Below are 14,719 nucleotides of genomic sequence, written 5' to 3'. Positions count from 1 at the left end.
GATGACAGGCATGGAAATTCTGAATATGTGAAATTACAAAATATTGATGTGAACATGTACTTGGCAAGACAATCTGGGGGAAATTATTGGCTCCTCAAAAATTCACTAAAAGCAAAATCTTGAGGTTTCAAAATCCATGAGACAGACCAAAAAATTAGCAAAAAAAAGTTTTAAAAATTGCACTAAATTTCTTCCTGCCACAATTAAAACCAACATTTGGAAAAAGTTTATATGCACACACATAACTGTCTATACTGTATTCTATTTTTAAAATGTTAGTCTGATTTCCTGTCATAAAAATAAATGCTTAACAGCTTCATGTATTTCTTACCAGATTGAGATTTTTATCCCAGACTTCAAAAGTTTTAGACACAAGCTACTCCGGCATATGCTATACCATTAACTTACTTTTTTATTTTACACTGAGTTTCCCAGCAGGATACTTAGTGATCTTTTTACACTCACCCCATGAAAGAGATCACAATTTGTACTCATGTTGTCCCACGTTAAGTTAATTTTGTAATTTTCATTTATTCAAAAAGCATTAGGAAACCACTAGAAGAGAACAAAAAGCTTTTGTAGCCCTCTTCAGAGATTCCCAGTCTTAATATATCTTAATCTTAATGAGAAAACTAGTTACTCAGACTTTGCATTTTCCCTTGATTGTGAGCCTCTGCACTTGTGAAAAACATGCAACCTACAAGTCAAGAAATAAGGCTACTTAATAATTGTGTCCCATTTTCTTCCACTCTGCTTGCTGTATGTCAGTGATAGGAAACAAATACATGTAATAGTGTCACAGTTTCTTTCCTTGCTGTGAATGCAAAATTGCATAATTTAAACAGATTACTAAACTAACTTAAAAACTAGCTTTATAGTACAATTATCCATTTCAACAAGAGCCTCTGGAATTCAGCTGCAATTAGACTGATAATGATGAATAAATTCCCATAGAGACTCCTACTTTCTTATCTCAGAGAAGATCGTATTAGACTGAAGTGCTCTCTTGAAAACTTTGAACCATCTATCACAAAAGAAATTATTTTGTCAGCAACAGAGGCCAAGTTTTGCCCCCACTAACACCAATGTAAATCCAAAGCAATACTAATACTTGAACAAAATTATTCCAAACGTATCAGAGTAACAGCATAAATTGATCCAGGGAATATACCATACAACATACCCAAAACTATATTTTTTCCTTTTATAAACTACTTTTTGGTTGTTGTTGTTGTTAAATACTATAGGAATGCTTATTAGCATCTGTAGAGATTTTTTATTTATTTTTTTGCTGGAAACAAATCTAAAAAAATAAAATTTTTACAAAGTTACTTACTGTAAATTGCCCACTTTTACTGCTACAGGAACATGGGGAAGCTGAGTGGCCCACTTCAATGTCACATCCTGATAAACATGCAACATGTTATTATGGTTTCCAACCAGAGTGTTTATTGTTCCTTCAGACACTGTTAAAAACATAAAAACAGTTTTAAGACAGCAGATGTTTTCATGAGCAAGTGTTTTCCTTTCAGGTTCACACTATTTTCCTTTTTTTTTTGGGGGGGGGGGGGAGCCACTATTGCATATTTGTGAACAGATTTGTTTTCCTTTTTATTTATAGACTATTAAGCAGTCAAAAAGAATAATAAAATTACATAGACAATAACCAAAAATATATGTGATTAATCATGGATACCGATTACAATTATATCAGTGTGTGAAATATAAAAAGAAGTGCCGGACACATTACTGGTACTTCCAGAACTATCACTCGTGTTAGTACCAGAAGTCCCAGAATGCCCCAAAAGTAAAATATCATGGATTTATCATCATCACTATGAATGCACTGGGATAGACATGGCACATCACACACATCGATTAAGTAATTTTAATCAAAGGACTGTCTATCACATGTTTACACATGAAATTACAGAAAGTAAAATGAAGATGATTATAAGAGTGTTTGTAAAGTTTAAATTAACTAATTTAATATAAGATTTTAAAACTTATTCTTTGCTATTCTGGTACCAAAATGGAACTATAGATTCTTAATTCTGGTCTTTATCAATTAGTCAGCCAAGCTTTATACCATTCAACCAGAGAATCAGAGTACCTCACAAGCATTTATCCTTACAAAACCCCTAACTTTCTTGCATTCTTGCTGCATTTAAAGCCCTGAAAAATTAATTGATCTCAGCTGCTCTGAGGCACCACGCAACATGCTTGAATACCTTAATCTCGGTGGACTTTACCTCTCTTCTACTCCTACCTTATGTGCCTTATATTTGAATCCAGGCAAGATTTTGCTCTTTTTATATACTATAAGTGACTTACAAGAAAAAGTAGCAAATAGAACCCAAATTTTAGGATACTTGATTCTTTCTGTTCTCTGAAAAATTATCCACTTCAGTTAGAAAATGTCAGGTACAATTTGAATTCTACATAAGCTTTTACTATATTAATACACAATATATTCAAAAGATTGTATTTTCTTAATGAAAAAAATTCTTAGTTTTAATGTAACTAGGTCAAAGATTCTAAGTTGAATTTTTATTTTACAAACCTGAACAATAAGGAAGGAAGCAACTTGGACTGCAATCAAGTTTTTTCATGAATCGAATTTGCCCATTATCCTTCAGGCAAAAGAAATTTCTCTCACCGAGCACAAAAACAGAGGAGGTCTGATTAAAGGACACAACACATATATCCAGCGCTTGCTCTCCAATGTTTAAAACCCAATCCATCTTCAAAAGAGAAAACATAACCAAAGATCAGTTAACAGCTCTGTGTATAATAAAAGGCTTAAGGAGACGGTTCAGTCTACATCAAACCAAATACATTTTCAGCAATATAAGTGAAAAGACAAAATCAGTTTGGGGGGCAGTGAGGGGGAAAGAGGTAAAATGTTCTATTTTTTAGATGCATATTATTTTCAGGAACGTTGTGATTTTCCTGATTCCAAAAAATAAAACACTGTTGGAGAGAGCGGAAAGAAAACAGCCCACAAACATTTTATGAAATAAACCATAAACACATGCTATGCAATTCACTCTGTAATATTTATAGTTCAAAAAATAAAAATGCATACATTGTCCAAAATGACAAAACGCTTTGAAATCTGGAAATAAACCTCGAAGTCCCCCATTCTACTAACCAGCTAAAGTCTACCATCTCCTTTGTGTCTGCCCTTAGATACTGCTAAACAAACACTTGACTGATGCCAAGCTGGTTTAACAGAAGAGCTGGGCTTCTAAAACTGATAAAATTCTCAGTTCAACTGTCCTGTATTTTGTGGTTTTGAATCACAACTTTCCACCACTGTGATTAAAAAAATGAGGTATAACCTCCTTCACAAACATACTGTTAGAGCTGAGGTAACAACCTGCACCTTCCATTTTAAAATGCTAAAAATGAATAAAAGAAATCAGGGTTATGTTACATCAGCCACTTTTTGGCAAATTCTTTCGGTTCTGGGATCAATTGATACCCATCATATTGCCTAGGTAACAGGAAGATTCCATAAAATGTTTGATTTTTTTTTTTTTTTGCCCTGTGAAATTCCAGTAGTTTGTTAATTTGATGGATTCAGATTCCATTAAGACTCCAACTAAGAATGATCAGAAATTCCCCCCATATGTCCTTCAGTTACTTTTATAAGTTTAGTGTCTAGTTTAATTTACAGTCCCTCATTGGTAAAATGTGTGTTATGTTTGTATTACCCTCTGTTCAACAGAGCTTTCCATACACTTCTGGTAGTGGGATCAAAGGTGAATTCATAATCTTTCTGAAAGCTCTATCAAGTGCCATCAGGAAGGTGGGGCACCAATCCTCCTTTTTCAGTCAAACACAAAGGTTGATGATAGTTACAGAAGAATTTTTGAACCCTCACGATGTAGTTCACGGCTTTTGTCTCCCTCAACAATAGCCCTATTTCAACAATCAATGTAGCTGTGCTCCAATGCCTACACAAGAACATGCAGGAATTTGCACTGATAGTGCTAAGCTTCAACTAGCTCTGTTTGTTCTTAATTTAAGGGTGCAAATCCCTCATGTCCTTGCCCAGTGCAGCTACACCTATTGCTGGCCACCAACTGCTGAATTGAGGCTACCCCTGAGAGTAGACAAGGTCTGGAACTGTGTTAGAAATTATTCTTTTCTCAACATAATTTAGATAGAGTTCTGGACACCCATCCATCAGAAATTTAGGATAAGTGAACATGGGAAATTCTCATTTTTTTCTGTCCTATTTTTATTGCCTCGGACAAAAAAGATCTTCTTGTACTTTTCTCTGCATTCTTGGATGTCATCTTCAGCAATCTGGACATAATATTCTTTCATTTTCTTTTCACAGGCAGAAGCAATTGCATTAGTTATGCATTTTTCCCCCGTATGGATACTTGTACACATTATCAGCTGGTATTGTTTATGGTAAAGTGTATTGCAACATACTCTAAGTGGGGTTACATTTGAAGACTGTTCTTTGATGCCAAACATATTACAGAATACAGTCCTCACCTACTTAGCAGTGTTAGTCAAAGGAAACATAGAGACTCGTTATCCAAGAGCTGGTTCTCTACTTGCTTCCATGTGTAAATCAAGGTGTTGACTTTGATTTACATAGTACAAAAATGTTTGAGTTCTAACTCTTCCAGAGATCATCTCTCCTCCCCACGTGCCATAATGGAAGATGAGGTCAGCTGGACTATTTAAGCTAGCATTTTCTGCAAAAAGAACAGGAATATTTGTGGCACCTTAGAGACTAACAAATGTATTTGAGCATAAGCTTTCGTGGGCTACAGCCCACTTCTTCAGATGCATAGAATGGAACATATATTGAGGAGATATATATACACATACAGAGAGCATGAAAAGGTGGGAGTTGTCTTACCAACTCTGAGAGGCCAATTAAGTAAGAGAAAAAAAACTTTTGAAGTGATAATCAAGATAGCTCAGTACAGACAGTTTGATAAGAAGTGTGAGAATACTTACATAGGGAGATAGATTCAATGTTTGTAATGGCTCAGCCATTCCCAGTCTCTGTTCAAGCCTAAGTTGATTGTATCTAGTTTGCATATCAATTCAAGCTCAGCAGTTTCTTGTTGGAGTCTGTTTTTGAAGCTTTTCTGTTGCAACATTGCCACCTTTAAGTCTGTTACTGAGTGGCCAAGCTCTAAGATACAACCACATTTGCTCCAATCCCTCAGACAGAGACAAGCACCTACAAGATCTCTATCAAGCATTCTTAAAACTACAATACCCACCTGCTGAAGTGAAAAAACAGATTGACAGAGCCAGATGAGTACCCAGAAGTCACCTCCTACAAGACAGGCCCAACAAAGAAAATAACAGAACACCACTAGCTGTCACCTTCAGCCCCCAACTAAAACCTCTCCAGCGCATCATCAGAGATCTACAACCTATCCTGAAAGATGATCCCTCAGTCTCACAGATGTTGGGAGACAGACCAGTCCTCGCTTACAGACAATCCCGCAACCTGAAGTAAATACTCACCAGCAACCATACACCACTGAACAAAAACACTGACCCAGGAACCTATCCTTGCAACAAAGCCCAATGCCGACTTTGTCAATATATCTATTCAAGTGACATCATCATAGGACCTAATCACATCAACCATGCCATCAGGGGCTCGTTCACCTGCACATCTACCAATGTGATATATGCCATCATGTGCCAGCAATGCCCCTCTGCCATGTACATTGGCCAAACTGGACAGTCTCTACGCAAAAGAATTAATGGACACAAATCTGACATCAGGAATCATAACATTCAAAAACCAGTAGGAGAACACTTTAACCTGTCTGGTCACTCAATGACAGAGCTGCGGGTGGCAATTTTGCAACAGAAAACCTTCAAAAACACACTAACGAGAAACTGCTGAGCTTGAATTGATATGCAAACTAGATACAATCAACTTAGGCTTGAATAGAGACTGGGAATGGCTGAGCCATTACAAACATTGAATCTATCTCCCCATGTAAGTATTCTCACACTTCTTATCAAACTGTCTGTACTGAGCTATCTTGATTATCACTTCAAAAGTTTTTTTCTTTTACTTATGCTCTCTATATGTGTATATATATCCTCAATATATGTTCCATTCTATGCATCCGAAGAAGAGGGCTGTAGCCCATGAAAGCTTATGCTCAAAATACATTTGTTAGTCTCTAAGGTGCCACAAGTACTCCTGTTCTTTTTGCAGATATAGACTAACACGGCTGCTACTCTGAAACCTAGCATTTTCTGGAGTATCTTAAATGATCAAGCAGTTGTCAGTGCAGTACCACCGAGGCGGGAATTCCTTTTCCCCACTAGTTCAAAATGGCCTGAGTATGTCAACCTTAAGGCACAATGTAAAAGACGTTAATTTCCCAGGTTTTTCACTGCAAGGGTGGGAGGGATGGGCAAAGGAGGAGGGGGTCAGAATGGGTGAGCTGGCTATTTGGGGAAATGTCTTTTTCCTATATAGTGTTCTGTTTAACATCATACATAAGGCCCAAACTTTAACAGGGTGCATTTTAGAAATCTAACACACTAATCATAAAAAGACTGTAAATGAAATTTTGCTTAAAATTTTAAATGTACATATATTTCAACACATTCCATCTTGAAAATTAAATTAACATGGAATTAACCCTTTCTGTTATGTTAATTTCTCCTTTCTTAAAACAGAGAGCTTAATGAATATTTAGGTCCCAATCCAAATCACAATAAAATTTACTCGAGTCTTTCCATTGTCTTAAATGGAAGTTAGATCTGGCCCTTAGTGACAACACAGTGTTTCAATCTGTCAGTTACTCTTCTCTCTTTTTAATATTTATGCACTGCAGGGTATAGTTTATGTAAAATAAACAGGTCTTACAACAAGCCTTTTTCCAGAACTCATTTTTTGCTGCTCTGTCTCCTGTCTTTCATCAGCATCTGTTGCAAATGCCAGCACTTGGTACCTGTTATAAAAAAAATACAGATAGTATCTCTTTGCAGTTCATCAGTTTTACATCAAATTTTAAAATAATGATAACTATAAAGGCTATGGCAAAAGCAGAATCCAAAAATGTTGTCAGAAAACCTACTGTACAATGTATCTGTTGATACCATCATTCTTACAGAGCACATGCACTGAAGTATAGTATCTAGATAATGGATTTAAAAGTAGTATTGAAAACATGCTGTCAGATTGAGATTTTTTACCTTAAGGATACATGCTTATCTAGTAGTAGTGGAAGATTTCAGTTTTTTAACTTTATGTAACACCAACGACCCAGCAGGATCGAACCAGGAACCTTTGGAGCTTAGTGCATGAGCCTCTACAGCAGGGGTAGGCAACCTATGGCACGCGTGCCGAAGGCGGCACGCGAGCTGATTTTCAGTGGCACTCACACTGTCCGGGTCCTGGCCACCGGGCCAGAGGGCTCTGCATTTTAATTTAATTTTAAATGAAGGTTCTTAAACATTTAAAAAAACTTATTTACTTTACATACAACAATAATTTAGTTATATATTATAGACTTATAGAAAGAGACCTTCTAAAAACATTAAAATGTATTACTGGCACGCGAAACCTTACATTAGAGTGAATAAATGAAGACTCGGCACAGCACTTAGACTCATAGACTCATAGACTTTAAGGTCAGAAGGGACCATTATGATCAGCTGGTCTGACCCCCTGCATGCTGCAGGCCACAAAACCGTCCCTACCCTTCCCTTGACTCTGCTGATGAAGTCCCCAAATCCTGTGTCTTGGTGACTTCAATTGGCAGAGGACCCTCCTGCTAGCGATCCCTGCCCCATGCTGCGGAGGAAGGCGAAAAACCTCCAGGGCCTCAGCCAATCTACCCTGGAGGAAAATTCCTTCCCGACCCCAAATATGGCGATCAGTAAGACCCCGAGCATGTAGGCAAGAGTCTCCACCCTGACCCTTGTTAGCCATTATACTATTTACCTGCTATTGCTCGGTATTCCTCAGCTAATATGTTTTACCATTAAACCATTCCCTCCATAAACTTATCTAATTTAATCTTAAAACCAGACAGGTCCCTCGCCCCCACCGTTTCCCTCGGAAGGCCGTTCCAATATTTCACCCCTCTGACGGTCAGAAACCTTCGTCTAATTTCAAGCCTAAACTTCCCCACGGCCAGTTTATATCCATTCGTTCTCGTGTCCACATTAGTACTAAGCTGGAATAATTCCTCTCCCTCCCTGGTATTTATCCCTCTGATATATTTAAAGAGAGCAATCATATCCCCCCTCAGCCTTCGTTTTGTCAGACTAAACAGCCCGAGCTCCTCTAGTCTCCTTTCATATGACAGGTTTTCCATTCCTCTGATCATCCTAGTGGCCCTTCTCTGCACTCGTTCCAATTTGAGTTCATCTTTTTTAAACATGGGAGACCACTTCTGAAAGGTTGCCGACCCCTGCTCTACAGCATGAGCTAAAAGCCAACTGTTAGCTAAGGCTGTAGAGCAGACTCATTTTATCTCTCTCTTTAAGTGGTCTCTGTGCCACTTGATGGGACCGAACACCACACCCAGAAGGTGTGTGGGTTACATTTACATTAATTTTTTTTCCACAAAAAAGTTCAGATTTTATTTTGTTTGTTTAAATTAAATGTTTGAGGCGGATGCTCTAAACGAGAGAGAGAGAGGCCAGAGACAATTTATTACAGCATTTTGGAAATAGGACCTTAGGGCAGTATGAACTTTCCTCATTTCAAATAATCTCTAATTTAAAAAAAACTTAAACTAAAGCTGAGACAGAGTAACACTTGCCTACCTTAGAGACATGTTTGAGAATTAAATGGTTCTACTCGGAAATGTGTCTCTGTAAAAATGGGACTAGATGAGTTGCATAGGTTTCATTTTATAACAGACAGCCCTTTGCTTCTTTCTTCTCACTCATTCATTATCAACAGTAATAAAAATTATGCAGGCCTATATCTGCCCTTAGTTACACTTATGCAACCCCCACAATACTCAAATTATGCCCTCAGTGACACCTCTATATCTCCATTTCCTTCCTGGTTTGCACTGGCGTAACTTAGTAAACAACCCTGTTCCTGTTGCACGAGGAATTGAATCAAACACACTCTCTCTTAGTTGGCTCTGCAGATCCAACAGGAATAAAAAACAGTAAAAAAATATGTTAATATCTTACTCTTAACACACATGGGATAGATCAGCGAGAGTAAGACTGTTCCATTTTTACAATCGCTTTTCAGAGAAGCAGCACACTTTAAAGAACTTTCAGATTAAAGACGATATAAAAGTGTAAAGTATTATCACAATATCATGAGCCAAATGTATTGAAGAGTAAGTGTAACAGGGGTATTCAGCACACAGTTGATTTCAGACATGCATGCGAAATGCCTTCATCTTTATCGTTTAGCACACAATCCTACAAGTCAATAATTTTCTTAATACTCTAACTGGCCACTTTCAAGACATCACACTCCCTCACAAAACTAATCAATGCATTTTAATAATTTTTGCAAAGTTTCACCTATAAATTAGGGCCCAGTACTGGGAATATACTGAGTCAGCTCCTATTAAAATCAGGCTCAGGCTAACAGAGGGTTCCAAGTGTCCCAATTCTCCCTGATGATTTCAGTAACTTAACAGCAGATTAAATATATTTTAGTTTATTCCAAGACAAAGTTAAATATTAACACGATCAATTCTAACATTTTTGTTTTATTTCTGTATTTGTGGGAATGGCTGCTAAAGGATTTTTCTTAGTGGTTTTAACTTTAAAGAAGAGTTAAAAATTTCTACCTGAGTTGAGAAATGCAATTATTCAAAAGCAATTTTTCTATGACCTAAATTAAAAAACTAAATAAACTGCTGTTGGAGCTACAAAACAAATATTACCATATCTCTTTCCAACTTTGCCTTCTACACAAGCAAAAACACTCTGTTTTCAAACTACAGAACATTTAAAATAGACGTTGCAGATTCTGAGGTGGGAGGGGGGGGAATCTCTCTTTACCACGTAAGTATTCAATGACATGATCTTAGGCACCTGACTTTCTTGTCCAAATCAGAAACACTGGACCAAATACAGTATTTTTTTACAATATAACATGGGGGCAATCTACATTTTTCAGACCAGTCTCCCACAAATCACAAAAGTGCATTGATATCTATGAAATGACTGATTGAATGGCAGTTCCTTGTAACACAAAAATCTTAAAACCACAGAACCCACAGAGGTCCAAACAACCTATCAAGCTATTTAGCATTCTTTCATGTCACATCACATGTAAAATAACTTAAATATGGAAAGAGATGTTACTTTCAGAACTTGAAAGTAAGAATCAATTTAATAGCCCTTGCTTGCTGACGTGAAGGCACTGTACTGTACAAATCTCAGGATGGCAGAGAAATTCAGAGGAGGACAAATTGTTCCATGTTGCCTTGTTAGAAAATACCAGTCCAGATGGTGGCACGTTGAGTTTGCCAAAATCAGAAAGACATATCATTTCTTTAACATAAAACATTAAAAACAAAATTTCTTCTGCTTTGTTACATCTGGGTCCTATTTCTTAGGCCTGGTCTACACTAGGAGGTTATGTCGAATTTAGCAGCGTTAAATCGAATTAACTCTGCACCCGTCCACACAACAAAGCTATTTAGTTCGACATAGAGGTCTCTTAAATTTGACTTCTGTACTCCTCCACAACGAGGGGAGTAGCGCTAAATTCGACATGGCCATGTCGAATTCGGGCAGGTGTGGATGGAAATCGACGCTAATAGCTCCGGGAGCTATCCCACAGTGCACCACTCTGTTGACGCTCTGGACAGCAGTCCGAGCTTGGATGCTCTGACCAGCCACACAGGAAAAGCCCCGGGGAAATTTGAATTCCTTTTCCTGTCTGGGCAGTTTGAATCTCATTTCCTGTTTGGACATCGTGGTGAGCTCAGCAGCACTGGCAACGATGCAGAGCTCTCCAGCAGAGATGGCCATGCAATCTCAGAATAGAAAGAGGGCCCGAGCGTGGACTGATCGGGAAGTCTTGGATCTGATCGCTGTGTGGGGCGATGAGTCCGTGCTTTCGGAGCTGCGATCAAAAAGACGGAATGCAAAGATCTACGAGAAGATCTCAAAAGCCATGTCAGAGAGAGGATACAGCCGGGATGCAACGCAGTGCCGTGTGAAAATCAAGAAGCTGAGACAAGGGTACCAGAAGACCAAAGAGGCAAATGGACGCTCCGGATCCCAGCCCCAGACATGCCGTTTCTACGAGGCACTGCATTCCATCCTAGATGCGGCCGCCACCACTACCCCACCACTGACCATGGACTCTGAGGATGGGATATTGTCGACGCCCGCTTCCTCGGAGAGGTTAGCGGACGGGGAAGATGAGGAAGGAGAGGAGGAGAACGAGGCAGTCGACAGCGCTTACAACGCTGATTTCCCAGACAGCCAGGATCTCTTCATCACCCTCACCGAGAACCCCTACCAACTGTTGCCAGGCGTTAACCCGGACCCAGAATCAGGGGAAGGATCAGTCGGTAAGTGTTATAAACATGTAAAGATTTATTTTGAACAGAACATTAATATTAACAGTGGGTTTTTCATGATTACTTTGCCCTAGGCGCTTAAAGTTTTAGTCTTTGATAGTGCAACTACTGCCAAAAAATCTAACAATGTCCGGTTTATCATGATTGGTTTGCCCTAGGCGCTCTACTATTTAGTCCTTGCCAGTGCAGCTACAGTAAAATTCGGTCTATATGTCCGGGGATAGAGCTGAAATCCTCATGGGACATCTCCATGAAGCTCTCCTGGAGGTAATTGGAAAGCCTTTGCATGAGGTTCCTTGGGAGAGCAGCCTTGTTGTGTCCTCCGTAGTAGGAAACGTCCCTGCACCACGCTAGCAGCAAGTACTCCGGGATCATTGCCTTGCAGAGCATGGCAGCATACGGCCCTGGTCTTTGCAGGCTTTCACGAAGCATGCGTTCTCTGTCGCTCTCTGAAATCCGAATCAGAGTGATGTCGCTCATGGTGACCTGCTTTGAATTAGGGGAATGTTAGTATTGGGACTGCTTGCCTGTTTCTTTACAGAACTGTAACCGGCGGTTTACAGCCATGTGGTAGAGGCGGGAGAGGGGCAGCATACAGGGATCTTTCCCGGGGACAGCCACGAGGGGGTGGGAAAGGGGCAGAGTTCATGCTTGCCAGATTGCTGGCAGCAGGAACTGGCCAACGCTGGGAGCATTGCTTTGAACGTGAAAGTAGGGCAGTGCTATTATTACAGTTTTAAGCTGCCACAAGTCTACGGCTTACCATGTCAGCCTGCTACCCAAATTCCGCTGTCCGGCCGCGCTTGTCTGATCTGCACTGCAAGACCCCAGGCACTGAATGTGAAGGCCGAAAATTCGACCTTGTCCTGAGTGCGCATGTGATAGGTGCTGTGCATGGTCTTGTTCACAGAGAAAGACTACGTTCTTTGTTCACCAAAAAATTTATCTTTCTGAGGAATTCACTCCTTTTTTCCCATCCCACAGCTGTGACTGTCTCCCGACCTACCCTGGCATCACTCCCAGAGGCTGTCGCAGGTTAGGCATAGAAAGAAAAGGACACAGGACGAGATGTTCTCAGAACTTATGGACTGCTCCCGAGCCAAGGCAACCCAGCAGACCCAGTGGAGGGAGAACATGTTGCAATACCAGCGATCACACAGCGAACAGAAGGAGAGGTGGCGGCAGGAAGACCAGCAGGCGACTCAAACGCTGCTTGGACTAATGAGGGAGCAAACGGACACGCTCCGGCGCCTTGTGGATATTCTGCAGGACCGGAGGCAGGAGGACAGAGCTCCGCTGCAGTCTATCTGTAACCACCCTTGCCCGCCACAAAGTCCCATACCCCCCTCACCCAAAATACCAAGAAGGAGGGGTGGCAGAGTCCGTGAAAACTGTCACTCTACCCCTGCAGACTGCTCATGTACCAGAAGGCTGTCATTCCCCAAAATTTGATAAGTCCTTTCCTTCCCATCTCACCCAAGCCCCTATCCCAGTTTCATCCCCTAACTGTGTAGTTGCTAATAAAAAATACGTTTCTATTAAGTACTGTTTCCATCATGTTTTTTAGAGGACAGTCTGTTTGAAGGGGGGGAAGGGAGTTGGTAATTGGACAGGACAATCACCTTTACTAGGATACAGACACGGGGGCAGGTTCAGCAGAAAGTCACACACACATTGCAGTCACTAGGCACCCTGGTCAGTCTGGGAGGTGGTTTTCATGTTCTGGGGGGGAGGGGGGGAACTATGTGACTTTGTGGCGGGGGAGGGCGGTTAGAGATCTTATGCAGCGGTCCTTATCCTGGATCACAGAGCCACGCAGTAGGGGATCTCTAACCGTCCTTCCCCTGCCAGAAAGTCACATAGCCCCCACACACAGAGTCCCAAACAGGAGGGGTGGTGGGCTCCATTGAAACAACCAGTCCACCAGTGCGGACCACTCTAGAAGCAGGAGTATGTCATTCCTTGAGTTTAGAAGCATCCTTTGCATCACTACACTACACCCGCTCCCCACCACAGTCTGCGTCCCAGTTTCAACATTTTACCGCGAAAACAGTAATAAAGAAAACTGTGTTCATTAACAAATTTCCAGTGATTTTATTTTTAAACGTGTGGTGGAAGGTGGGTGAATGGGGTATGAAACTGGAGAGGATAGTGAACATTCACTGGGTAAAGAAACGGGAGCAGGTTCAGCTTCTCTGTAAACAAACGTAATAGTCACAGATTACCCTGCTCACTCAGGAACCTAGCTTTCAAAGCCTCCCGGATGCACAGCACGTCCCGCTGAGCTCTTCTAATCGCCCGGCTGTCTGGCTGGGCGTAATCAGCAGCCAGGCTATTCGCCTCAACCTCCCACCCCGCCATAAAGGTCTCCCCCTTGCTCTCACAGAGATTGTGGAGCATACAGCAAGCTGCAATAACAATGAGGATATTGGTTTCGCGGAGATCAGAGCGAGTCAGTAAGCTTCTCCATCTCCCCTTGAGACGTCCAAAAGCACACTCCACCACCATTCTGCACTTGCTCAGCCGGTAGTTGAAGAGTTCTTTTTCACTGTCCAGGACGCCTGTATAGGGCTTCATGAGCCAGGGCATTAGCGGGTAGGCTGGGTCCCCGAGGATCACTATAGGCATCTCCACATCCCCAACAGTTATTTTGTGGTCCGGGAAGTAAATACCTTCCTGCAGCCGTCTAAACAGACGAGAGCGCCTGAAAACACGAGCGTCATGAACCTTGCCCGGCCATCCGACGTTGGTGTTTGTAAAACATCCCCTATGGTCCACCAGTGCTTGCAGCACCATTGAAAAGTAGCCCTTTCGGTTAATGTACTGGCCGGCCTGGTCGTCCGGTCCCATCTATAGCCCCACCGCAGTTTGGGAATCCCATCGCGGCGAAGCCATCTATGATGGCCTCCACGTTTCCCAGGGTCACTACCTTTGACAGCAGTACCTCAACGATTGCATTGGCTACTTGCATCACAACAACCCCCACGGTAGATTTGCCCACGCCAAAGTGGTTCGCGACTGACCGGTAGCTGTCTGGCGTTGCAAGCTTCCAGAGGGCTATGGCCACCGCTTCTGGACAGTCAGGGCTGCTCGCATCCGGGTGTCCTTGCGCTTCAGGGCAGGGGACAGCAACTCACAAAGTTCCAGGAAAGTTCCCTTCCGCATACGAAAGTTTCGCA

The 14,719-nt window shown here is 41.2% G+C and overlaps 1 protein-coding gene across 10 annotated transcripts in view; it reads right to left on the bottom strand.

Moving 5' to 3' along the window:
• BBS9 (Bardet-Biedl syndrome 9) overlaps positions 1–14,719 on the bottom strand; it is a 484,737-nt gene that overhangs the window by 394,857 nt on the left and 75,161 nt on the right. For all 10 annotated transcript variants that reach the window (XM_065583753.1, XM_065583754.1, XM_065583755.1 and 7 more), the window contains 3 exons: positions 6,884–6,968; positions 2,564–2,744; positions 1,337–1,466 (listed from right to left, as the gene is read on the bottom strand). In XM_065583753.1, the coding sequence (XP_065439825.1) occupies positions 1,337–1,466; positions 2,564–2,744; positions 6,884–6,968 (396 nt within the window). The remainder of the gene's footprint in view (positions 1–1,336; positions 1,467–2,563; positions 2,745–6,883; positions 6,969–14,719) is intronic.

This window comes from Chrysemys picta, chromosome 2 (genome assembly GCF_011386835.1).
Source record: "Chrysemys picta bellii isolate R12L10 chromosome 2, ASM1138683v2, whole genome shotgun sequence".
NCBI lineage: Eukaryota > Metazoa > Chordata > Testudines > Emydidae > Chrysemys > Chrysemys picta.
This window is presented reverse-complemented; position numbering and strand designations above follow the sequence as displayed.